Source organism: Colletes latitarsis, chromosome 5 (genome assembly GCF_051014445.1).
Source record: "Colletes latitarsis isolate SP2378_abdomen chromosome 5, iyColLati1, whole genome shotgun sequence".
Lineage (NCBI taxonomy): Eukaryota > Metazoa > Arthropoda > Insecta > Hymenoptera > Colletidae > Colletes > Colletes latitarsis.
This window is the reverse complement of record NC_135138.1, coordinates 28,167,592-28,195,235: the sequence shown is the minus strand read 5'-3', so window position 1 is coordinate 28,195,235 and position 27,644 is coordinate 28,167,592. Positions and strand designations below refer to the sequence as shown.

The 27,644-nt window shown below is 39.7% G+C and overlaps 1 protein-coding gene across 1 annotated transcript in view; it reads left to right on the top strand.

The window, feature by feature from the left end:
* LOC143341964 (uncharacterized) overlaps window positions 1–27,644 on the top strand; it is a 208,775-nt gene that overhangs the window by 48,267 nt on the left and 132,864 nt on the right. The window contains exons 2-10 of the mRNA XM_076765411.1: window positions 1,441–1,567; window positions 2,129–2,299; window positions 17,430–17,543; window positions 17,801–17,934; window positions 18,459–18,609; window positions 18,697–19,028; window positions 19,095–19,313; window positions 19,524–19,626; window positions 19,763–23,024. Of these exons, the coding sequence (XP_076621526.1) occupies window positions 1,456–1,567; window positions 2,129–2,299; window positions 17,430–17,543; window positions 17,801–17,934; window positions 18,459–18,609; window positions 18,697–19,028; window positions 19,095–19,313; window positions 19,524–19,626; window positions 19,763–22,305 (3,879 nt within the window). The 5' untranslated portion in view covers window positions 1,441–1,455 and the 3' untranslated portion in view covers window positions 22,306–23,024. The remainder of the gene's footprint in view (window positions 1–1,440; window positions 1,568–2,128; window positions 2,300–17,429; window positions 17,544–17,800; window positions 17,935–18,458; window positions 18,610–18,696; window positions 19,029–19,094; window positions 19,314–19,523; window positions 19,627–19,762; window positions 23,025–27,644) is intronic.

The window sequence follows — 27,644 nt, the reverse complement described above, 5'->3', positions numbered from 1 at the left end:
AGTCGGTGCCCAATAGAACAAACTTAAAACTTTTAATACTGATTAATTACTGCTATTGGTTCTAGTGAGTGGAGTCGTCTACGCCCGATCTGCTTCCACCTTCTAATTACAACAATTTCACGGTTGTGCCTCCAAAGTCGTATAAAAATCGATAAGTTAACGTTGCCAAAGTAACTGAGTAATAGAAATCGTAGATAAACAAATTTAGAGACAATATTACGTTTTGTACGCAACATTTTAAATATTCAAATACAATTGATACAATTTTGTTAAATATAGCTTATAAAAATGTTACAACGCAGTTTTATTCTATGAATTTATTGCAGAATAATTTGAAGTGATTTTACGTAGACGTTACCATTATTATAATAGTTAATGTTTTTCTAAAAATTATCATGATTTCAAACTTGTACCACTACAATGTTTCCTACTACTTTAGGAAACCGGTTGGTTAAGTTTTACGTTTCCACTGTCTTATTTAAGAAACTTATAACGAATTAATTTGTTCTTACTAAAAGGTTTACCGTGTAATAATAAGTCTGTTGAGTGTCAAGGTAAAATTTTCAATATTAATTTGCGTACAAATTAGTACCAAATAGAGGATGTAAGATATATTATCTTAAGTGGGAACGATTTTGGCAACTGTCCCCTGATTATGCGAATTATACTGAATTAAACGATCTTTGCACTTTCGATTACATGTTAATCGCAATTTATGTGTTTTAAATTATTCAGACAAGCGAAGTAGAAGATAAGCGAAATCAAAGGCGTTTCAGAAGAATATATACAGTAAAACGATAAATAGAACATAAATTGAAACATGTATGTGTCTATAATATTACAAGTTCTACGCTAATACTGTTCACACTTTAAAACATATGTCCATCACACCTACAAAATTTACTAATCTCTAGATTGGGACACTTAAGAGAATATTGTACTTTAAAACACATATTTTTAAGCTCCTATTGATAATTTTTTGGTACGTAATAATACAACTTCTTTGCATTACATTTTACATAACATGTATTTGTATATCTCAAGAAACAAAAATTTATTATACAAAAAGTGCATCTCTATATCCAAATATAGTATACCTTTGAACTTAAAGTATCAAATCCTAAATCGAATATACAATTTCTTAATTTTTTAAGAATTAATATGCATAATAATTCTTTTACGAACACTTTGATTTTCATTTCTATTTGGTGAATAAATTCGTTAAAGAAAAGCAACAAGTAGAAGTGAATTATCGCAACGAATATGTTTCTCTATTAATTAACTTAATCGACGTTTCACCGAGGCACGGTAACACCATTGTGTTAAATAGGAGAGAAACGGTCGATTTATTCGCGACAGTACAGGACAACAGACCTCTTTGTCATTCTCGTTGGACGAGCGCCATGAAAAGTTACAGTAATTCCCTGCACTTTGTTTCAGAATGCTGTGGGGAAGATGCGTCTTCTAGTTCTCGTCCTGGCAGGCTGCTTGAACGTTCTCGAAATTACTCGTTGTCAAGAGCTTTCGGTCATCAGGCACTCCGATGGAGATATTTTCACCCTGGAAGGTAAGCGGTGGCGAGGAGGAACGATTATAAATCTCTCGAGAGCGTCGTTGTCGTCGTTTCTTGGCCGCTCTTTCAACGGTTAAATCATCGGTACGCGAACGGTCGAGCTTCGAGATTCGTAACTCGTTCAAAAAGTGCCTCTATTTCCTCTACCGGGGAACGAAACTGCGAATCGCGCGATCGTGACTCGCGATTTCGAGAGAAATCACGCACGGGACTCGACGCGGAAAAAGAAAAGTCGAGGATTTCGCGCGTGGCCGTCGAGCACAAAGGCCGACTAGAAAAACGCTCACGGCTGATTAACCATGAAATTGCGATGCAACGGTTTGACAGCTGTATTTCACCTGGCCAGATTATACGTGCCGTTTTCCTCAGTACGTGAATTCTCTCGTCTTTAAAGTTCACGTTCGGAACGTCTCTGTCTCGCATTCGCGTCTGTACAGTTACTCGCGCCATCCTGAGTCGATGGAAATAAGGGAGGCTTCTGAGATTGTAAAATAAATTGTATCGCCGTTTAATGGAGGGTTAATATTGAAAATTTTTCCGAAAATAAATCTTCAGGTTCCTGCATGGAAGCTTGTACGGTGCTTAGCAGCGGGACAGCCAGCCCTTACACGCGTAGTCCTTCGACGGCAGGGCTCGTTCATCCCAACACCACCTGTACTTGCCAGTGCAACTACGGCCTGCCTACCTTCCGAGAGGATCTTCATATCTGCGTGAATGATATTCACGGTAGGCCTTTTTAATATTCTCATCGTGCACAGTCGCTTTCTATTAAAGATAATCGAAACGAACGTCCAGGGACTTTTTTTCAATTTAAAGCAATCGAATCGAACACGTACACGCACGTTCGTACCTTTTCCTGTTACAAATGATTATATTGAAAATTCAGGATTTTCTCTGATCAAATCATAATCAAGTTATTTGCTCGCTCGTTGCGATGAAATTCTGTTACTTAATCGAGACTCCACTACCGAAGCAGGGTTTCTACGGTGTTCCAAGCCTCTCTTTGCAAATGATTTTTGAAGAAGACCTTGCAAGAACAATCGAAATTCAAGCGTATCGATGGTGTACATCGGTACAGTAAGTACATCGTCGATCCCCCATCCGCACGATTATATTTGAGAATCGAGTTTGTAACGGTACAGTGTACGTGTACGTTTTATGACTGTCCGCTTCTCTTGTGATCATCCGAATCGGATTTTAACAATCCTTCGATACTACTTCGATGACGAATCTTCTAATTTTTAACCTACCCAGCGATGCGTGACCTACTTTACTCTAGCAGAATCCGAAATGGAATACACTTCGATTCCTAATACTTTCGTTTCACTGACCATTAATATTTTGTAAATTATTCTTCGAATTAAATTCGAAAACCTTGCTTCTGGATTCACATAATACTTAACATGATACATTCTTGATATATTGAATAAATATTATTCCATTCATAAATTTGATTAGTTTTTGGCCACCGCCTAAGAGTGAACCAGATTATTGCAGTGTATGTGTACGAAATAAGGCACTGTTTTATCGAAAAAGTATTAGTTTTCTTGTGTTTCAACTTTTTTCTTAATTATAATTCAATTACTTTACATCATACCTTGCTGTTAACCAGTAGCACCTTCCAGCACGATGCACGAAATGCATGCATTATTCCACGTATATCATTAGCTTGAACCTTCACCTCGCCAGTAGCTAATGTTGCGATGTACAAGTAGAAACGCTGATGAGACTTCAACGCAATGGTCCACGGCGAATATTTTATCGACGAAATTACGCAGATAAATACGAAAGTTGCGTCTGGTGTCTGCATTTCTGCAAAGTTATCGCGGAAAATATAAACGTTAATATGCGACACATGGTTCTTAAATGTGCAAGTGGTAAATGCAAATCAAGAGGAACTTACGTAGTTCCTACTTGTGATTGTGTTATTCAGGAATCTTTTGTTTTTTAAGCTTCAAAGACTCCCGCGGTTTTGTTTTTTTAGTATAATATTCTCGGTGGAACACAAAAATTTCAAGAATCATGGCTTGAAATAGGGATTAAAACCGATCACGTCCGAAAGTCAGTTGGGAATAGTAGTAAAAGAAATATTAGAGTTGATCAATAAAATATTTGAAAGGTTTACAGTAGAATACCCCTTTTAGACTTTGTTGACACGAATCTGTCGAGGATCTGCTGTAACGAACCTTGTTTTCTTGCAAGATCCTCAACTTCGAATAGAAATTTCGAGCGAGACCCATCATCCGTCGTCGCAACTTTTCTTTCCGTTTCGAACTCTGCTCCTCATGCTGTCGCTGTGTTTTCCGTTCTTTCGCGAGTAAGCCAGCGGTTACGCGCACGTACCGTTTTCAATCGAACCGCGTCATCGGAAATGATTGCTCCAGCTGTTGAAGCAAATCGTCCTCGTGCCGCACGTTTCTAAGCGACTTCGCCACAGCGAGAGCATGGACGTTGCATGCTTTATAATCCGCGCAGACTTGATTTAGTACGCGCCAGGCGCTACACCTCGGGGTCTATTCATCACGACACGAAACAGTGAATCCGATTAGACAACCGTTCTGTCTCCTAAATTTGCCAATTAAACATCGTAATTGATTGGCAAACGTTTCGAAATGATTAATAACAGATGGAGACCGAGACGAGGACCAAGAAAACTGTACTGAAAAATGTTGGAACATTATTTCGATTAATCAACACGTACGAATTTAAGTAGTCTTATTACTGTGCATGAAGTAACTATTACTAATTTACGAGATAGAAAAGTTTCGATGTTTGCAACTAGTCAAGGTAGTCTTGTCCCTTAACTTGCAACAAAATATTATACCCATATTTTATAGAAAATCCCCTTTCGAAAATTTAGAATGAAAAGTGTTTGTAAGGTTGCAGCTTACAACCCGATAACATAGCTGTAAATTGCCGATTACTGGCGTTTCGCGCGGATTTGCATTGCTTGGTCTCCGAGTAACGAGTGATAAATAGGCGAAGGCATGAAATATATTCACTCTGCCACTGGGTGAGGATTCTGTGACCTTTCTTGACCGTTGCACCGACGCTCCTCATCGATCTCGAATTTCTAGGATCAAGAGAATCGCGAAAACACGTCGAGAAACCGCTGCGCTGGACGGTGCGTAGGCGATCGGAGACTTCGATGCACGAACAAGATACGAACGCGCGAGAAAAACAGCAATACGGCTCGGTGATACGCTGCATTCGATCGAATTCTTGATATCTTAGCTGGAAAGATCGATTGTAAAATTCACTCTAAATTATTAGGTTTTATAATAACATTCCTTAACTTTATTTTGTAAAAATTAAGTTCGTGCCTGACGATCTGATATTTTTTAATTTCTATCAGTCAAGAATTATTGCCAAGAGATCTGTAAGTAACAGTACAGGTAGTATAAAAATTCGAAACTCTTTCTGCGTTAATCACCGAGGGAAGGTTTTCATTATCTCGTCAGAAATCATAAAGGTTAGCGGCTTGGAGAAGTCTTTAACTTTCCATTTTAAAACTTCGATTCCTTTATCTCTCCGCCGTTTAAGGATTCTCTTCTCACTCGTACTGTCAGAATATTCCTCGCCTTGCACGATGATTCGTAAGGTTGCTTCGCAAAAGAGTTGCACAACCAGCCTCGCGTTCGTCAGACACATGCGTCGTCTGTTTTCCATTACTCATCGTTGCAGCCATGTTCGATCTCCAGATAAACGCGAATCGCATGGTGCCGATACTGAACCATTCAAACCCGGAGACGATCCCCATTCACCACATGTTCCTGCATCGCTCTGACCTCAACTGATGACCTTCAAGCCTCAGAAAATCATCTCGAGTCATTAGCATTCGCGTTCCCGCGTCTCCCACGTGGTTTGCTCCTTTCGTTACGACACACGAATCTCTCAATTCTGAACATCCTGCTCGTAACCGTAAACCTTGTCGCCTTTTAACGGCAATAAATATTCGCGTACGCGTTTAATCGCGCCATTGTGAGCCCCGAGCGAACGAGCATGTAATTTTCTTCGACGCTATCCGAAAGCAAAGCCATGTTACCAGGGCGCAGACGGACACCGGTAAAAATACAAATTAACAGTGGCCAACGGGTCACAGTATTTTAATATTATTGTAATACGTTAACACTTTTAGAACTGGAATTTAATTTTTTCTTCAACTAAATTACGAATTTTATCCTCGTCCTGTTTCCCACCATTTGCAACTCTGAGCGCAGCCTTGCGATCGCTCCTTACTCGTCGCATCTTCCTGACATTAATTGGCTCGTAGCTGTGTCTCTTCGACAACTCGACAGCCAGAAGAAGCGTTCTAGCTCGTGGAAAGCTTCGTTACCCATCCCAGATCTAGTTGAAGCATAATATAAATAATAGTAATCATTAATAGGAATTAAAGATATATATGGTTGGATGTATTGTTGCATCCAGTGAAAAAGCGAATATTCCGTTTCAAGTTTCGATTACTACGGAATGTACTTAATTAAGTAAACCGTTTAATATTTACGTTGCTAACGTACACTTTGAAGGGAATTGCTCGATGCTTGATAATCTGTAAATCGTGATTCAGCGATCGCAAGCTATGAATAATAATGGAATGCCTTCGTGATTTCTGACCGCCACGAGATCCGTGCATGCTTCGCGGCGTCTATTAAGGTTTGCCTTGTAATATCAGAATGATCGAGGATTACAACCCCTGCAATGATTAGTGATCGTTGCACGTTCATATCAGGATCTGAAATCAATGATTCTATCACGGAACTGACCGGAGTATAGTGACCGATAAATCGATTTGAAAATATTTAAGTCGAACGCGGTCGCGAGATTCAACAGTCCATCAGCTAAACTTGTAAGCGTGGGTCAGAAATAACCCGCCATTCGATTGTTAAAAATATAACATGTGCGTAATTTAATAGCAATACCACGGATGATGGTTATTTACAAAGTACAGTTTCGTTCGCATGAGAAAAGTATATACAGGAACATTATTACTAGTCGTGATATCCTACGATCTTACAGAACCCTTCGTGCATTCATATATCGCTTTATATTTGATGCACACCGTGGCGAAAGGATTAATATTCCATAACCAAGCGCTGTAATTTCCTTGCTGCACCATAGATACTGTTCTCCATCGTAATTTCTACCTTAATACGTTATTTTATTTATGCCTGGCAATGAGTTATTCCACAAACGAATTCTCTGTATGAAATTCACAGACAATTATACATACTAACGCCACTTCGAAGAGTCCTTTAGCTTTCTCAAATATCTTATGACAGACGAATGTTATATGTCGCTATAAATTCGTAAAATGTTCAACGCTTTAAAGTCATTCTTAGAAAATCAGACGGCATTAAAAATATAAAACGTGTTGCCATCGTCACTTTAATTCTGATTTATCGGTGAGCAAGAAAAAAAGATCATATCAATTATATTGAGTTTTAATATATTGTTGCAACAATTTGCTCACGATCAGAGTCATCGATTGTGCATTCCACTTCTTTGGTATGCAACTTTCATGGGCGCGAACTGTGTGCACGACACGGCATCGCTTAACAACGAGGGATTCTCACAATACCGATCGAAATCATGATTGCCTTCGACTTGCACCCGAGGATGCACTTAAACGTTCTATAATTTACAACCAACCATTCGATACGTACTACCACATTTGCATACATTATCAGCGCATGTATAAGCATAATAATAATAATTTTTGATGCAACTAAGGAAAGACTTTATTCCAAATTGGTTAAAATTTGTGATAATCAAGAGATACAAACTATTTGTCACATCTTCTTACTTTACGAATAGTAATAGCGAAGAGTCCCGTTGTAGATGGCTCGTTTAAACTCACTTACAATTCTTTTCTAGTATTCATTACCCTTCTAGTTATTAACTTTCCATAATTAGATACTGGTTCACTTTGCGGAGGATACGTCCGTTACAAGAATGGCATTCTTTTGGTTACCGCAACCACAGAACTTTGTAACTGGCTGTAAATAACAACGTAAAGTTTTCTTTGGGAATAATTGCATCGTTTACTCAGACAGAGTACCTGTGTTTATCCTTTATGCGGAATTATGGAAGTATAAACTTAAAACTTCATAACTGTCTCCGTATGCATGACCAGTAGTGTGCTCACGGTTCCCAGTCTACGAGTTCATCCTAAAAGGTCATAGAGATTCCACCTCGTAACTTCGTCTCGCCTTATTTCCAGACTCTTACGAACCACTGCAGTAATGATGCAATCGCGCAATCCTAAGCGTATACCTTACAATTTCGTGAATGTGTAATCTCGTTCCTAACAATTCTCTTGGAACACCTGGGAAGTAAGGCAGTTTTTTCAAAGCAATTTATCTTGTCAAAAATTTTTGAGAGGTCACATGCAGAGAAAAAATGGATAGAAGACATTTATAAATTCGATCACATTTTATTGGGTCAGCTAGAAAAATATATATCTAACTCAGAACAATATATACGTATTTACACCTATTTTAATAAGTATTTTTCCTACTTTGTGTACTTCTTGAATTGAGAAATTGCGAATCAGTTAATTCCAATCAAATCCGTTTTTCACATCATTCTCGATAAAAATGATCGACGAATTAAATTCCCTTGTCCTATTTCTAATATAATTGTTAACTCTTCTAAGCACGAACATCGACTAGGTAGCTTACGTTCAGTGTAACAAGGGGAAATCACATTTTTATAATAGTGTATTACTGAATTTTCTAAGCTTGAAGTGCAGCTGCTTGCGTGCACAAAGCTTCATTCCCAGTCGTTCCGTTACTGCTTCCATTGAGCAATTATCATTCAAACGATCCTTTTAACTCCAGCAAACCGCTGCCTTTTACTCGGCACCGGGATCAACGTATCTCCTTAATGAAAATTCAGATTCGAATTGTCAAGAATGTTAAGCAAGTCCCATTGTTCCCAGCGTTACAACCGTGACCTTAATCTTCTTGAGACCTATAAACCTTGCTTCGAACAGCCAGTATCATCCGATCATGCACGCAATTCCGATATTAATTACAACTTGCACGTGCGCGCATTAGTCATATCAATGGCGCCGCGGAAAAATTGTTTGTTCTATGCTCGGGCTGCAATCTTCGTTTGCTATTAATATGCACGTACAACCGGGATCTCTTCTATTTATTACTTCACTTGACACAGTTCCATTGCAACCGAAAGATGATCGAGAAAAATCTCGAAAGACAACATTTCAGAAAATCATTAATTATTTTAAAAAAATTACTTTTTTCCCGTCATAAAGTGTCACGAAGTAAGAATACAATCTATTAGCGGAACTGTTAGGTGCAGGAATTCGAACCCGGTGTCGAAGAATTTCAAATAATTCAGTGTGCCTGTGTAACAAAAATCAGATCGTTATCTGAAAACATGAAAAATTATGAGCGAAATCCGGGCATAAATTAGTAGAGGCTGAGACAGGAGATTAAAAAGGATCGAGCTAACGCGATCGTTTCTTGTAATTGGATAACTTCAGGCCGGGAGGCGACGTTTTCGCATGCCGCATAATTAAGAACTGTGCAAGACTCAACTGTACTTTTTATTTATATCGACCGACGCGTATGTAAATTAAAACGAAAGACGGAAACCACTCGATGATATTGTATGTCCTAAGAGACGACGTGAAATTCCTCTGCACATTTAGGTATCACAAAATTACTGACACGTTTCAGAGCGAAGTTTTCTTTTTTGTTATTTCCCGTTTCAGTACATATACACGACCAAATAGGGAGAGAGCTCGATCATAAAAAATACGAACTATCGTTTACAGTTTGGAACGATGGAGCTAGGACGATCGCGAAACTGTCTTCTCACTTTCGTCAGACAGTCACAGTGAAACGGAGCTTTCGGTTTAGCTCCTGTAGATCGACCGACTATCCCGCGGCTTTTTCTCATTAAAGGAGCCCACTGAACAACACGATTTACGGTAATCGACGGTGGAGGGCAATTAACGCCGGCAGCTCTCCTCGCGGTGTCCCCATTTACTCGTAGGAGTACGCTGCTACTTGTGCGCCTTCTACGATCGACCGTCGGATAACGACTCGTTGATTAACGATCGGCGAGTTCTCGACCTCTAGAAAACGAGTCAACGGGGACGATCCCCGCGCCGATGAACCCTGACCTTCGTCGAACAACGATGAATCCTCGAAACCGAGCGTGCCTCTCTGCTCCGTGATAGATAATGTCGCTACGAAACAGGAATCGTGAAATTATGGCCAACCGGGACTGATAAGCGCCGATACTCCGCGGCGGGAAACGCTTTGCCACGTACTAAGTCGCTGAACGGTTCATAGTTTATTCGCCGCGAACTCCTCGAACCTTTTAACGCGATCCGAAGGGTTGGCTAACAACCATAAGCATAAGGGAAGATTCGTCCAAACATTACGATGTAAAAATCGTGGGTTCGCTTGCTTGAAATTTCGATAAAAAAAGCAGAAAGAAATTTTTGTCCGTTTCAAACTTTTTGTAATAGTTTTCTTATTCGACTTTAAACGCGTTTATTTTCAAAATATTAACTCTTAGGTGGACCCTCAATCTCAACTGAATTATTTTACTTACTGTTGATTTTTATCAGGTAAATAGAAATCAACTTTAAAGCATTTTAAAAATAATGAACTAAGGGAGGATTACACAAATTTTCAAATAATTACATTGACATATATTAAACAATTATTAGTTAAACTTACAGACAATTCACTTAAATGTAAGAAAATGAGATAATTTGCTTATCGTGTAAACACCAGGTTCGACGACGTCGCCAATGGGATCCAACGAGCCGGGAAGATCATTTTGCAAAAATGGTAAATAAATTGCGGCTGTTAGTCCATTTGGCGTCCCGTGAGGATCGCTATCAGGCCCGTCGTGTTTGCTCTATTGAATTTGCGCGACCGCAAACCGTTTTAGTAACAGTTCCCACGGCGAAGCACACGGTTATCGCGCTGAAAAAGACCGCGAGATACGAAACGCGCTTGCTCGCGGAATCTTGACGCAATGAAGATCCGTTTGTCGTAAGAGGACAGAGGGACACGAGGATGGAATGAGATATTATTACTTGCGGTACTTTTGATCAGCGGAACCGCGTGTTTGGTTGGCCTACGGGTGTTCGGTGCAGCTGTATCCCGCGAATCGATTATTTATCGGTCGCAGGAGGGACACGACCGGCCTTGGAACCAGCAGGAGACAACGTCTGACACGACCGCTTGACCCTGGCCACTTCGTGCCGCACACCGGTCCTCCACCTCGGGTTCAGCGTTTTCTTTTCTTTTTTCCAATTGCTTACAAGCTCGCGAGCCGGGATGCTGAAAAAGGACACGTGCTTATTAATGCACCTGTTTAAAGCGTGTCTCTAGTTCCCTTTGAGCAACGATCGGCGTAAACACTGACGTTACCCTAACCGTAAATTAACCCGTCGATTGTGAAAAAGAGATTATATGCTCAACCGCGAACGAAGCTAGAGATCAAGGATTCAGCTGGATCGTTCGGAAGCACTCGTCGTCTAGCCTCTCGAGAGGCATCGTTGTCGATCAGAGATACGTTTCTCGTTGCGTGGAGATAAATCAGTCGCGTTCGAGTATCGAAGAATCTGTCGCTCCAAACTTGGCAAATGCGTACAATGCCGAGGAATCGAGAAACGTGCCTTGCAGTTCGAAGTTTCGATGTTACGCCGGCGATGGTGATCCTTTCGGGCACTTTATCTTCCTAGTTTCTGGACACACGAAGGAAATACAGAGTGTCGCAGCTGGGAAAACTGTTTGGCCGAGTCAGATGTAAGCGTTATTTTTTATTCTTCGTTATTACAATCTTCGTCCGTTTATTTGGTAGCTTCTCGATTACGAAAAAATGAGTTTCTTTCGATGAAAAGAACGTTTGAACGAACTCCATTGGTACTGATACATGGTCTATGAAAGATCAAAAATACCGACTTTTTTTTATTGCACTTTCTTACGGTTTAAAATTACAGAAATTGTATCTGTACAAATTTATAGTGGAGTTTAAAGAAGTTGAGGAAATTTTAAGAAAGTGTCTGATAGAATTGCGGTCGACGACAATGCGTGCTGTGCAATTGATTATGAAACACTGTGTCTAATGTATGCCTAACCTTAATGTGGTTTCAGTGTGACAATGAGTTTCGTTATTCGAGAAGATAGGGAAAAGATTACTCTCTTATCTGGATTTTAGTTTTAGTATTTTTCATGATTATATAAACGTTGTTTTTGTTGATTTTGTGTCCAAAAAATGGCTTCCACGTGTTATGATGCAGCCTGTATAAAGAACATCGCGGTGATGATAACTCGGGAGTAGAAAAAGACTCGCCCATGACGACGACGTGACTAATGTCTCGGGAAGGTTCAAAGTGACGGAGCCTGAGGATACTTTAACGCTATAATCCGACAGCTGAGGTGCAGTTAACGCGCTTGGACACATGTGCAAGCTGTCCGTTCACTCTGTGTGACGTTGCATAAAATCAACGGGGTTCCTCGGAACGATAAACTAAGCGAGAGTGTAAATAGGGCTATTCGTGTCGACTTTAGCCACTGTTTCTTGTCGCTACCGAAACGCGACTAAATTGGAGTCGCTAGAGTTCCTCGAACACTGTATTCTAGAATTTATTTATACGTATCACCCTTAGGTAGCATAAATGAATGTGTGAAAATTAAATACATTATCCTGGAAAGCTACATTGAATCAAAGTTAAGTGCTTCCCTTGCTGAGCGTTTTTCCGATTCCTTTTACGAGTTCCCCTGGTCGATTGTCAGTTTTCAAAAACGAGGAAAAAATATCTGGGAAGTCAGGAGTCTCGTGATGCTAAACCACACCGGAGTCCACACGATCGCAAATCGCGTCGGAAAGGGTACCGGTTCCTTAACGAGAGAGCGCAATAGGATAATACTTGCCCGTTTATCAAGATTTAAATGTTTGATGTTCCTACTAAACCTGCGTATGCTCACTGGAATGTCTGAAAATGGATAAAACGTGTTATAACGGAAAATGCCGTTCATCGATGAATTTTTAAAGGACCTTAATCACTGCCGCCATTTTCGAAAAATGCTCTAAGTATCCCCATTAAGCCTAGAATAATTGTAACGTATCGCAGCGCTTAATCGATATCGAAAATCTGCGCGTCGACGAAGCGCGCCGTTTTATTGCAAATTAAAAACGATGTAAATTTCCGGAGAAGTTCAGAGAAGAAGAAACGTGTAATCGAAGAAAAGAAAAGACGCGTCGTCGGTTCTAAATTTGAAACGGGATTCTTTAACGGCCTATAAAACTTCGGGAGTTCATCAGATGATTTTCGTTGCCCAATAAATCGATAAGTTTTCGAATATTTGCCGAAGAGAGGACTTGTCACGTGCGTCCATCTTAATGGGCATATATCACGTTTAATTGTGCAACGTCGAATATTAAGATTATCTAATATCGAATTTATGCAACGAGTTAAAGTCATCCGTTCGAATAAGATTAAAGCAATTGGCGAAGGAACGACCAGCGAGTTCCAAGGCAAATGTCTGAAGAAGCACGTGGAAATTTACTCGATAATCACGTTGATAAATAAAAATCTTAGATTTGTTCGTAAAACAGCTTTTGTCCGTGGTTTCAAATTAAATTGTTATTGACTCAATTGTGATATAATACAATGCTATCTAGACGGTTTTTTTATATTTGATATGCAATTTGATTTTCGAAAAGGTATACAGGGTGTTCGGCCACCCCTGGGAAAAATTTTAATGAGGGATTCTAGAGGCCAAAATAAGACAAAAATCAAGAATACCAATTTGTTAATGAAGGCTTCGTTAAACAGTTATTAACGTTTAAAGTTCCGCCCGTACTGAATTTTTTTCTCGAAAATGTGCAAGATTTCGGGGGTATGTCTATTGACCAAAAATGATTGTAATTGACCCCCGCAACCGAAAATAATTTTTCCAAAACGATTTGAAATTTTTTTTTTCCGTCGAAAAATTTCACACTTTCTCGAATTTTTTTCTAGAAAGTGGGTAGAATTTCGGGGGTATGTCTATTGACCAAAAATGATTGTAATTGACCCCCGCAACCGAAAATAATTTTTCCAAAACGATTTGAAATTTTTTTTTCCGTCGAAAAATTTCACACTTTCTCGAATTTTTTTCTAGAAAGTGGGTAGAATTTCGGGGGTATCTCTATTCACCAAAAATGATTGTAATTGACCCCCGCAACCGAAAATAATTTTTTAAGAACGATTTGAAACTTTTCATTTTCGCCGAAAAATTTAAGTACCTACCCCTTGTCGATTTTTCTTAAAAATTCCTTTTTCACTTTTAGTAATGTTGTTTGACACCCTACAGAAAAGTTGTCTAATACTTTTTTGTAGGTACCCATGAGCTCTACTTCAGAAAAAAGTTTCATTGGAATATATTCACAATTGTAGGAGTTATGGCTGTTTGAAAATTGAACCATTTTTATGGGATTTTTCTCATTTTGTGAGGTCAAGGACCAATTTTTCGAATATTTTTGCGATTTGAACATATTCTCCACCAAAATACGCGTAGTTTGCTTTTTTAAACATTAAAATCGTCCAATCCGTTCAGAAGTTATGACGTTTTAAAGATTCGCATGAAAATTCGGGCAGATATTTTTGGCTAGAAATTATATTTTCGGTAAGGAATTTTTTTCTCGAAACTGAGTAGGATTTCGGGGTTATGTCTGTTGACCAAAAATGCTTGCAATTGACCCCTACAACTAAAAATAATTTTTCCAAGACGATTCGAAAGTCTTTTTTTTCACCCAAAACTTTCAGCACTTACTCGAATTTTTTTCTCGAAAGTGGGTAGGATTTCGGAAGTATGTCTATTGACCAAAAATGATTGTAATTGACCCCCGCAATCGAAAATAATTTTTCCAGAACGATTTGGAATTTTTTAATTCTGTCGAAAAATTTGTCTATTTACTGGAATTTTTTTCTCGAAAGTGCGTAGGATTTCGGAGGTTTGTGTATTCACCAAAAATGATTGTAATTGATCCCCGCAACCAAAAATAATTTTTTCAGAACGATTTGGAATTTTTTAATTTTTGAATTTAATTGTTAATAACTTTTTAACGAAGCCTCCATCAATAAATTGGTATTCTTGATTTTCGTCTTATTTTGGCCTCTAGAATTCTCTATTAAAATTTTTCCCAGGGGTAGCCGAACACCCTGTATATGTCCATAAAACGATTAATTTGGTAAGACTGGTAGCTCTAAAGGAAAATATTCCATTTTATTCAGAATGCATTCCTTCAACGGCGATTCAACGATTTGCACGGTCAAATGGTTGTTCTATTGTGTATCCTTTTATGGAATGCCTTGGGGAATACTCGTCACAGCCTTTTGGATACCTGGAATGTTATTATAGCTCTTGCCTTTTATAGTTTATCCGCTTTGTTCCCGAGTTATACCAAAAACTATTGAAATACTTATGTATTTAGAGTTGTAACGCTTGTTTCGCTCTTTTATTAGAAAACATGAAATACAATCAAAGTCGCGAAGTACATAAGAAATGAGACATTAATATCGTAAAAAATAAGATTATAAATGAAAGAAATTGATACCTGGGCCTAAAAAGATTCATAGACCACATATTGTTAGACTTAAACGTTGGTGCAGCGAAAATTGAAATTCAGTTAACTGCAACGTGACATTTATCCCTTTCCCATGGTTCCGTCGGGTACACTGTCCAATGTACCGCAAATCATGTACGACTACCATATCCAGCGACTCCAGCAACAAGATACCATAGGAGGAGACACTCGACAAACAGAATCCTTACGAACTTAGCCAATTGGCCTGGTCACGTTTAGTAGGGCATCATTGTTCCTCGCGGAGAAAGCTCATGGGGAGAGTCTCGTACATCTTTCGACTTTCTTAAGATACGCGCCTTCGCACGAAACGACACACGGATACCAAAAGAGAAAATGCCATTGAATTGATTTGCACGTTTACCAATTCAAGGCGAAGACACCCTGATCGTACAGTTTCGCTTGACCCCGACGCTAATTACTTGATCCACCATGTCGTAAAAGCGTGTTGTATGCCACGAATAGAATTTGAATACGTCACGTTTGTTACTCTATGTTTTTTGCTTTTAAGCAATCAAATTGTGCATTGAGAAGCAGATATGATCGAGCAGCAGGCGAAACAAATCAAGCTTACTTTTTCTTAACTTTGACTGTTTGTCGGTAATTTTTACTTGTATTCGTCGCAAACGTTTATTGGATATTAAATAAACTGACATATTAATTTACCAACTGGACGTGCCTGTTAAAGTCACGCGATGAGTGAAACCATTAGGAACACGAGCCGCGATTTACCTTTTCTGATCGTGATTCCAACGCACGGACAAGCGGTATTCACTAAAGGAGTTTCTTGTTGGGATACCTAATCGACCGCAGACACCTCGTTAGGTCTAACCGAATGTACTTTCGCGTAAATTCTCTTTCGTCGCGAAGAATGTCTGGTATGAAACGAATGTGTTAAACTCGATGTAATTTTTAATGTATTATGATGTAGTTAAAATCAAAAATCGAGATAACCGTCTTTACGATTACTATCTTCGATTTAATTAACGAATAACTTTTTGTTAATGTAATGATTCTCTTTTGAAAAATTTTTTGGGTAACTGTTATTTTTCGTTCCTACGTATAAACAATAGTGGTACCATTTGTTAAAAGAGGCTGGTATTCTTGTCAATAAAGCCTTACAAAGACTTCCCAAATATGTAGGATTTACATTCTTGAAGATGTTATTTATGTAGAAATTTTTAACTTCGTTAAATCTTCGTGAACAAAATTAAGAACGGTTGGTAAGAAATTGCTACACACGCTCGTTTGTATTCCAATCATGCAATCTTTGCGCAGCAGCAGGGTATTCTGGAACCCATTGAGGTCGTACATATTTGCAAAGAACAGATTTATTATAACGACGCAAGAGATAAACACGTCATTTCTGATAATACGTCCGACATATGGTGTCCTACTTTCGCGAGGAGAAAAATTCAAATGTTGAATCTTATTGTCTGTCACCCTTATCCAACCCCCGAACATAGGATGCCTCGGCAATACTCGAAACGAATAAAAATATATTCACTATGAAGAGAAAAAAAAATGATCTTACTTATTTAGCCGTCGTCGACCGTACTATTAACATTTTTATGACCGACTTCTCCCTCCCTTCGATTGGTCAGTGACTGTTAATTAAGAATTAAACGACTCTGTTTTGCAATAATCTCTCGATATCACGCGGGGAATTCTCGAACGAGGAATTGACATTCCATAATTCCGGGATATCTTCATAATTGAGAAACAGAAGTGGTCCACAGTGGTTCACAGCAGGAGGAAACTCTAATTTTTTCAACGTTAAGAATATAATTTTTTTTATTATAATTTCACGATAATTTGAATACTAAAATCAGTAAAGAATTTTATATAAATTCCTTACTTACGAGACAAACATAACACAAAATTTATAATGATGATGGATATTTACTATTTTCTTGAATTCTAACTTCAGATTCTTAAATACAATCGTTATTCTTGAAATTGAAACATGGTACATTTTGTAACAAGAAAATGTATCGTTGGGTATACAATTGAAATTGTTTAATTGTTAAAATAATCGGCTTCCAAACTTTGTTATTATACTTCTGCAAGGTTTTGGACACTCACTAAAAAAAGCAATGCTTCAGGGAAGATCTTAAAACTTCATTTACAATTCACTTTGTTGAACCTGAATTTGTAATCGAGATTCAGTGTCTAATTAAGAACCAAAGGTTTTACTTCAGAGCGTAATAAATAATTTCTTTGTGTGCTTTTCTAGAGTGCAACGTCGCGGGTTTCGTCAGCAGCACTGGTCAAGTGGAGAGAGTGCCATACGTGTTTCTGCCCCAACGTGGCCAGATAATCTACCCCCACGCAGAGATTCAATTCGAAGGTGAGTTCGTTCGTAAATACCAAATATTAATTAGGTCTCAAACTTATAATAAGAGCCCTTACGGATTAAACGCACATAACTCGAGCAACAAATTCGAAAACATCAATTTCTCGACTAAACAATTCAGCGTAAACGATTCTTTATCTCTCCGTTCTATCATCGGCTCAATTTACGCGATCATCAACGTTAACGTCTTCCTTATGCCATGCAATATCTCCTATTATCGGCTGACCAATCTTTCTGTACGATGAACGAAGGTGTAACGACCCCGGTTTGCGGAATTGCTGGCGCTCAGCAATTAGGTCGAACGGGATGGTTGGAACTGAGGAATCTCTCGGACACCGAGCCACCCTTCAGGCTGTTTCGAGACGAGGGCAGAACATTCCTGCAGGTTGGTATAAAATAAATAGCTCGTTATAACGCTCGACGGTATAAAATAAGTCGTTACCCCGTCAGGACAGTTATGAAGTCATAATTAAACGCATTTGCTGCTGCAAAGCCGACCTCGAACAATAATCCGATTAACCCCTTGCGATTCGAGGCATTAAATGGTGTTTCGTCCCAGCAGGTCCATGCACAATTCGTCTAGTTGCACTTGTAACCTACGACTTGTGTCTATTTCTTGTATTACAATAACGAGATCACAATTTACAGTAATATGTTATACCATATTTGTTATTTAAAATTAGTCACTTTATGATATTTTTATTATCACTCACAAAAAATGTAAATGTACGACTAAAATGTAGCCAAATAAACTACAAAAAGGAATCACAACGTTAGACGTATAGCATTCGGTTTAAAAAAATTCATAAAAAATTTATAAAAATGACCCCTTACTTAAATTAATTCTATTAAATTCTAAACCCTTGTCGTCGCTGTTAATCATCGTTAACAAATTGTTTCTGGGTCCAGTGGATCGGTGAAGCGGGTCTGAAAGAAGCAGCCGAGGGTCGCGTGGTGACAGCCAAGCTAGTCTGCAGGGACGCGTCGTCGAAATCGAAGTTTCCCAGCGTGTTTACGCCGTGCGTGGCTTTCAGGGTGGCTGGCTCGCCCTCGAGAAGCAGTGAGTAATCAGCAGTGGCCCAAGAGGCTTATTATTCCTGTCGTTCCATCGTCCATAGATTCCTAAAGCTTCATTGTTTCTGCCCAGACGTTCGAGAAGTGACGTTTTCTTCAACGACGCAACTCTCTCAAGGGCTCTCCACCACGGAGTACACGGCCATCGGTCTATCATCTGTAATCCTGGCCCTGATATACGTTGCAAGTGTGTCCCTGTATCTTCACAGCAAGAAGGCCAGACGAAAAATTATCGAAGAGCCGGAATTGAACCTAACGCCTGGCCGTGAAGTCAGTGGATTAGTGAAAAACAATCCGTTGCTCGCTGCTTCGAGGCACTTCGAGAGCGACACCACCAGCGGCCTGACGGAAAGCGACCTTGGCGACGAACTTCCGGCCAGTGATGGCGAACAGGGCTTCGAGAACGTACGTTCCTTCTCTCGAATTTGAACGATTTTATTAAAACGTGCAATGACTATGCGTTCTCATCAGGTAACGTCGGCTGTCATCCACCCTCACTGTGTCTATTTGGAACAGTCCGAGCTCTGTTTCGGCTCTGGGTCGCTCTTAGGCGAAAGAATACCGGAGGAGGATGTACGTGTCGTGGAAACCGCTGAAAATCCCCATCAACAAGATATTCCTGTTCTACCCGGGGCCCAGAGAAGAAAATTATACTTCAATCCTGCTTATTTCGATAGGCAATTGTTGCTGGTAAGTTAACAACTCTCCATTTAAAAAAATAGAACTTTGAATTGAAATAAAATAGAAACTGCAGAAGGTAATCTAATGCTCGTTGTTTTGTTATTTAGTCTTACTGGAAAACTCTGTACTATAAACCTAAGCATGATAAATAAATTCACTTTGTACGACATAAATTTGGATAATTCCTAGATAATTAAGGACAGCCCGGTATTTTTCTAGGCTCCCCCTCCAGCAGCCATCGAGTTCCTTCTCAAGATACGGGAGGTTATCTCTATTGCCAAGCACAAAATGGCCGCGAAGAAATTCGTTCCTACCCTTATCGGTAAATAGAACAAAAAAACAGGCTGCTCAAGTCATGACTATATAAAATAAGAAAATTATCTAATCCAAAAAGTGGAAATGAAATTTATTTTAAAAGTGTTAAGAATAAAGTTTTATAAATTCTGTCAACGATCCAGGTATTCCGGAAGAGAACAACTCGGATCGATGCGATTCTGCAAGCAAGAATCAACAACGATCGTCGTCGGGTTCGGTTCAAGGTTCGATCGCAAAGTCACGGAAGTCTCAGCGATGCACAGGATGCCCCGGTTGCACCGATTCCTTCAAAAGCACATCCATGCTTTCGGAAACCGATCAACCGAGTCCAGGTGAAAGTAAGGTGAGAGCGTGGTTGGAGGACGTCAGAACGCCGGATCGTCGTTGGCGAGACACAGAAGAGACTCGGAAGAGGTTTCAAGAGAACACCAGTACCTTCGCCAAAAATCTAGAGTACCTGAAGGAGCTGGCTAAGCGAGACTTCGACCTGGAAATAAGGAGCTTGAAAGGAATGGGTCTGCATTCGTGGAAAGACAATCTATCGAGGACCTTTCAGCACGTCGCGAAGAGCGAAATCCTAGCAACCGACGATCGAAACAGCATCTCCAGACGTTCCACCAAGTCTATGTTCGAGGAAACGAATCACTACAGTGAACAAAATAACGACGCGACGACTGGTCCCAGCGGCGACGACGCCATAAACGCTAAGGTGAGAAAGGCTATAGAGAACTCGTTCATCGAGCAGATGGAGGAGAACGCTGCTGTAACGGAGACGTCAGAAACACTGAACGGCGAGAATATTGCATCGACTGAGATCGAAAACAACAAAGAAGTGGAAAAGACAGAGCCCGACGAGAACTCGTCGCGAAAATCAGCGAAGAAATCAAACGATGTTTTGACTTCGACGAAGAAGGAGCTGCCGGACATGATCAACGAGCTTCCCAACGCGAAGAATACGGCGAAACGTATCATGGACGCTGTGATCCGCGAGATGGTCGGCACGAAGGTACTGGAACAGCAGTCGAAATCAGGGAACATGACGGACTACGAGGTGGACAGTTTGGAGCGTGCGAAGTGTAGTCGAAAGTCGTCGATGTCACCGGAATCTACCGACCAGTCGAGCCCAGCTTTGTCCACCGCGTTGCCCATGGACGAGGAACTGACGATGCAGAACGCGGTAATCAACACCAGGACAGGTGAGATGACGATCTCGAAGCTGAACGAGGACGTGCTCGAAAGGAACTATTACAACAGTCTGCCCGAGCTGATCTCGTCGCAGAGGTCTGAAAGCTACTCGCTGGTGAGTGAGGTGTACGTGAACGACGGCTACGACAGTCCAGCCTGCAGCGACGACTCTGGTCCAGAGATCCAATACGAGCCAGAAAATCCTGGACACCTGACCATCAAGGTCCAGGATTCACCGGAGAACTATGTAAAACAAGACGAGTCCGAGTACGAACCGGACACGTTGGACAGAAAACCGATGAAGCTGAAGATCAACGACGACGTGAACTATGAGAAGGAGGTGCCCGACGAGATCTACGTGGATTCTCTCGAGAGGCCTGCTCAGATACTCCTGAAGAGCAAGGGCAGCTTTCGCGATCAGACCACCGCGAGGAACGAAGAAGCTTGTTTGCAGCGCGGTTACGGCAGCCTTCGCGAGATCTACGAGGCCAGATTGAAATCAGCTAAAGATTTCAACATGACAGACAGCACCAACTCGTTGAACGTGGAGGACACCATGTCTTGGAAGATGTGCAAATACCTGACGCCCGACACTAGGCAGGCCAAGAGACAACGACAGCCCAACAATCAGCCGGACGTGGTCCCGATGCCGCCCACGGAGGAGATCTATCAGCACCCGAAGCCCCCACGGCGCGTCAAGGACGCGAAACCGTCAACGAACGTGTCTCTGTCAAAAAACGGCTGGGACAGGAGTCCTGCCGAAGCGGGTGACCCTACGACCAGCAACGGTGCTCCTGTCCCCAGTGACTATTTCAACGTAGGGACCACTGATCCATGCCCCTGCATGTCGCAATTCTGCTGCGAACGGTCGACGACAACCTGCAGACACCAACTAGGAAAGTGGAAGGCGTGTCCCGGAGATTCTGGTAACTGCAAACAGCGATTGTCGACGTGTTGGAACGAGACTAGTCGGGAGGATAAGAGGAGGCTTCTGTGTCGATGTCGTCTTCGAGAAGTTCGTTCGGAGAATTCGGAGAGAAGAGACGACGGAAGGCGATCGACCAAGCTGTCGAAAAGCTGCGAGTCGACGAGCAATTGCGGCGACCATCAGCCTCAGGCAAAGGTGGAGGACAGCGGCTATCTGAGCAGCACGGACAGCAACGGGTCGCGCAAACGACTGCTAGGTCACGAAGTGAGCAGCGTCTCAGAAACGGACGAGACCGAGTCCGTATGTGACGGAGCCAGCGAGAGCGGCGCCGAGAGCGTGGGAACCGACAGCGTGTTCTTTGGCAACTTTCGCAGGCTGTCGGAATTCGCCAGCTTCCCGAAGAGCATAGATTCGGGGGTCGAGATCGCCGGGAGGAACGCGTACCTTCAGTCGTTTGTCGCCAGGAACGAGAACGGAGCCTCGGAGAGGATGAACTTCAGCACCAGCGACAGCGAGACCGAGAGTTTCATCACTGTTCTTCCGCCGCGTGGAACTATCAGGGAGCCAGTTTAATATTGTTACGTTATTCGAAATTCAGCGAGAGACACACTTTACTGAGTCGCTGAACGGTTCATAGTTTATTCGTCATGAACTCGTTCGAACGCGATTCGAAGGGTTGGTTAACGACCGTTAGCGGGGGAAGATTCGTGCAAGTGTTACGACGTAGAAGTCGTGGTACATTTGCTTGAAATTTCGACGAGAAAAGTAGAAACAAATTGCTCCTCGATTTTATGTTATAAAATAAGTTTAATCTTGAATCAATTACGTTGAAAGAACGGAAGTTCTTTCTGTATAAATTTGGGATGCAAAAATTGTCTTGTTTCTTTTTAACACTAAATCTACCGATACTTTTATACCCATTTTTATTATGACCGGCTGTCTAGTAATTATGCAAACATCATGTATACAAATTTAAATTCATTTTCAATTAAATAAACAATTTACAATCCAGTTTTATCGCACATCAGTCGTATGATCAATAGGAATTGCTGAAACTTCTTTGGGTGGACAGTGTCAAAGTAAATGTTAAAATAAATATAGAAGGCAGCATAATTTAGAATAGTTATTGCATTCATCGGATAGAGGATGAAATACCCTTTAAAATGAGCGTTTGTACGAGTCGATAGCTTTATTAGTTCCGGAGATATAGCGATTTTAGTTTCAAGTCGATGCGGTGGCTAGTTTCGTAGATATAAGGGTCCGAAGCGTTTGTTTACTACGGCCTTGTCAAGGTCGTTGACCACACGTGACTCGCACATTACGTCACTCGGTCACTCGGTTAGTAGACACGACGCGTTAGACGAAGACAGCGATAGTCAAATTAAGAAAAATTACCTTTTACATAAATTACGATATCTCGTAAATGAAAAGTCGGATCGACAAAAACAAAAAACCATTTTAAAGAAGAAGCTTTGCCGCTGCCAACGGTGGCTCAATAATTAATAAAACTCTGGTAGTTTCGGAACTGCACGCGTTTAAAGTTTTACTATTTTTAATACGCGTGAATAAGCTATTATACGCGAGCCGGACAGTGAGACAGTCGAATTAAGAAAAATACCTTTTTACATAAATTACGATATCTTGAAAACGGAAAGTCGGATCGACATAAACCAAAAGCCATTTTAAAAAGGAAGCTTTGCCGCTTCTACCAATGTCTCAATTATTTATAAAATACTAGTAGTTTCCAAACTGCACGCGCCTAAAGTTTTACTATTTTTAATATGCATTCTTAGACTATTCTAAGATAGTGGACACTGAAGATTCTCTCCTTTCATCTTTGCTACATATTTCCTATTTACATTGAAAGCTGGTCAGAATTTAATTCCAAATTTTGTCCTGTTTTCTACAAAATGATATAAATCGTTCAACCGGTCAAATGATCGGTCATGGTAGGTTTAGTGTTGAAGGAAATTTTCATATCAAAAAGTTTGAAAACCACTGGTTTAAATCGAGAGCATGCGATAATATTTGTTTCATTACGTCAGACATTTCAAATCCTGTCTAATCAAACGAATGCGGCCAGTAAATTAATGTAATCTAAATAATTTAGATTTAGTTTAGTCATTTAAATTTCAAACGCACACGCGTTTAGAAGTTCGTCAAGCGGGTAAATGTATAACTACAGTTGTTTAAACAATAATCTTGAGGCTACAACTAGCAATAGAATTAAAATTTTATTGTTTGAAGTAACCGATTGGCACAAGAATTTAGATATAATTACAGTAACATTCTTGTTATATTTATACTATTTATATTATTAATTTATATTATTAATTTCTGATAATAAATAAATATGTTAGCGTAGATTATTTTGAATCTTAATGTAACTAATGATTGCAAATTATCGAAATTTAATATATTTATAATAATATATAATACGAAAACATCTACGATCGTAAATGTAGAGCAGTATTTATTTAATAATTTCTAAACAATTTTATGTAAACATTTAGGTAATGAAAATTATGACCGACACTGCTTGAAAATTGCCATCGTAGGATTTACTCGTAGCTTAATTATAAAGTGGCCGGACGTGCAATATTATCTCGTAAAGTATATTATTTTGTTAATAAGAAAACCAGTATCCTATTTAATGTATTTTGCAAATACTACGACTGCGTCAATTATAATTTTATTTACTAGTCGATACGATAATAATTTCCTATCAAAACACCAGAGACATACTATATTAAATAACAACTGAGAAATATATCATATTAACGCGCATAAAGTATAATATAAATAAAGTTCTAATATACGTGTATTTTTATAAAAATTCCAATTCCAACGAGAACTTGAAAATTGAAAATGATTAACATACTTATTATTGTTGATTATTATGTTAATTATCTTACATAGTTTCTGCAAATATACATATAATAAAAAGTACTTTAATTTCGTATATATCTAAAACGTTGCATTAATTATCAATTTCTGACAAACGAAAAATACTTCATATTCCGTTGTAATTTATTTATTAAACCGTAAATTAATTTTTTCTCCGTTATCGATCTAATTCATTCTTGTTTTTGTTATTGCAAAAAATGATAAACTTTATTTAACGATAGCATGCATTATAAATGAATTAACTGCGCCTGTTACTAAAATTTATATGCATTTTTTATTTATACACTTTATGATAATTTATAGCGTAATATATCTTAATATATTATTTCGTTATTGTGTTAATTTATTATAGTTTTATATACAGTCACGCGAGAGCAAAGGATGAGAATTAAATTGTTGAAAATATTTGACAGAGGATAATAGCAATTGTTACTTTAAAATCTGAACGTTTTAATAATCTTCGCATATTTTGTAATAAAATAACGTCTTTTTATACCGGAAGCGCACGCTTCAACGTACCTGCCAAATGTACATACAAAATAGATTTTAATATATTGAATTTTTATAACGTATACTTAGGATGTAATATTACTGTTGTACTTTATACAGCATTCGCTACAGTGATGCACATGTATTTATAAATAAACGTTGGAAATAAAGGTTTACAAATGTACACGCAGTAGCCGCGTAGATATCAAATTGATTACTCTTCATCATTTCATTGACTAAAAACTTGCTTATATAGAATAGACTATGCATTTTATGGAAGCTGGTATCACAGACGAGGTATACGAGTAGACCTATCACCTAATGTATTTTTTCGGCCCGATTCCCTGAGGCTCTAGAGCCCCATTACCATTTCCGTGTCACTCGCAACGTTATCAACAGATTTAGAAATGAACACAAGAGGAAATGAGACAGAAAATGAAATTACAGAAATTCTATTATTTTTTAACAGAATGAAAGCTGTACGGTCCATAATTGTATCTGTAACAGAAATAAATTGTACATAATACAGTTAACTACAATTTATCCCTCTCTTCTGCAATATAGAAAAGATTTTATATTGTATATTTAATTTTTATTTTGATTTTAATTTCAAGCTTTAGCCTTTGGGTAACTATGTGGGACAAACAAAACACGCACGCTGTTGCTAGGGGTCGTGTCTCAGAGATGCCAAAAAAGCAACGAAGGTGCTCTCTCACACTATGTCAGATTACACGTACGTGAGCTCGTGGAGTATCGAAAACTCGACAAAGGCAAAATGACGCTTGCCCTCTTTCTCGATTCTCCGAAGTTGCCCAAAGTAAGTTCGGACCGTCTCGTGGGAGTCGAGAGAGAAAGGCTCACACTTCCCTTCTCGCTCTTGAACAACTAATATCCGACCTCCCGTCAACAGGTCTCCACTGGCCTCTGCTGACCGCTGCTGACCATTCCTGGAATTTCTGACAACGTATAACGATTACTACTGACGTCTGCCAACCTCCGCTGGCCTCTGCTGACCACTCCTGTTACTTCTGACAACGTATAACGATTACGACTGGCTACTGTTAGCCTCTCCCAGCCTCTGCTGGCCTCTGCTGACCACCGCTTATATTTCTGATAACGTATAACGATTACTACTGACTTTGCCTGCCTTCGTTGGACTCTGCTGACCGCTACTGACCACTCCTGTCACTTCTGACAACGTATAACGATTACAACTTGCTACTGTCTGCCCCTGCTGGACTCTGCTTGCCACTGCTTGCCACTGCTAGCCTCTGCTGACCACAGCTGACCACCCCTGATGCTTCCGACAACCTATAACGATTACTACTTGTTACTGCTTGCCTCTGCTGGACTCTACTTGCCTCTGTATGCCTCTGCTGGACACCGTTGGCCACCGTTGGCCTCTGCTGACCGCTGCTGACCACTGCTGACCACTGCTGACCACCGCTTATATTTCTGGCAACGTACAACGATTACTACTGGCTACTGCCACCCTCTGCTGACCACTGCCAACGTCTCCCGACGTCAGCTGACCATCGCTGACCACTGCTGACCGTTGCTGACAAATTGTGACATGATGTAATATAATATAATATCTTTATATGTATTAAAGTTTTGTATTATGTAAATCTATGGCAATAAATGATATAATTTTCAAGAATTCTATGTATTCTCATCATTTTTTACCCCTCTTCCCCTCTCCAAATTTCCCGCCGTCATTTCTAAGAATTTCTAAAAATTCTCGGATCCCTGAAACTTACTGGCGTCCCTGAAACTTCTCGGAATCCCTGAAATTTCCAAGAAGTTTCAGGCAGCGGCAAAATTTCTCGCGGCCGGAATTTTTCGGCAAAAATTACGTAATATTACGTAACATTATGTAATATTACATAATATTACGTAATAGCTCTTCAAAATTTCTCGCAGCCGGAATTTTTCGGCAAAAATTACATAATATTACGTAACATTATGTAATATTACGTAATATTGCGTAATAGCTCTTCAAAATTTCTCCGGCCGGAATTTCTCGGCAAAAATTATGTAATGTTACGTAATATTACGTAATTTGAAATCGCGGGAAATTTAAGATCTTTCCGAGGGACTTAGAAAATTTTAAAAGATTCGGAGTGTCTTATAACTAAGGGAATGATTTCGATAGGAAAAGAAAGGTAAAAATGATGAGAACACGTAGAATTCTTTGAAATTATATCATTTATTGCCATAGATTTACATTATACAACACTTTAATACATATAAACTTATTATATTATATTACATCGTGTCACAATTTGTCAGCAACGGTCAGTAGTGGTCAGCGATGGTCAGCTGATGTCGGGAAATGTTGACAGAGGTCAGCTGAGGGTGGCAGGGGGTGGCAGTAGCCAGTAGTAATCGTTATACGTTGCCAGAAATATAAACGGTGATCAGCAGTGGTCAGCAGTGGTCAGCAGAGGCCAGCTTAGGCCAGCTTAGGCCAGCTTAGGCCAGCTAAGGCCAGGGGACGCTGGTAGAGGTTAACA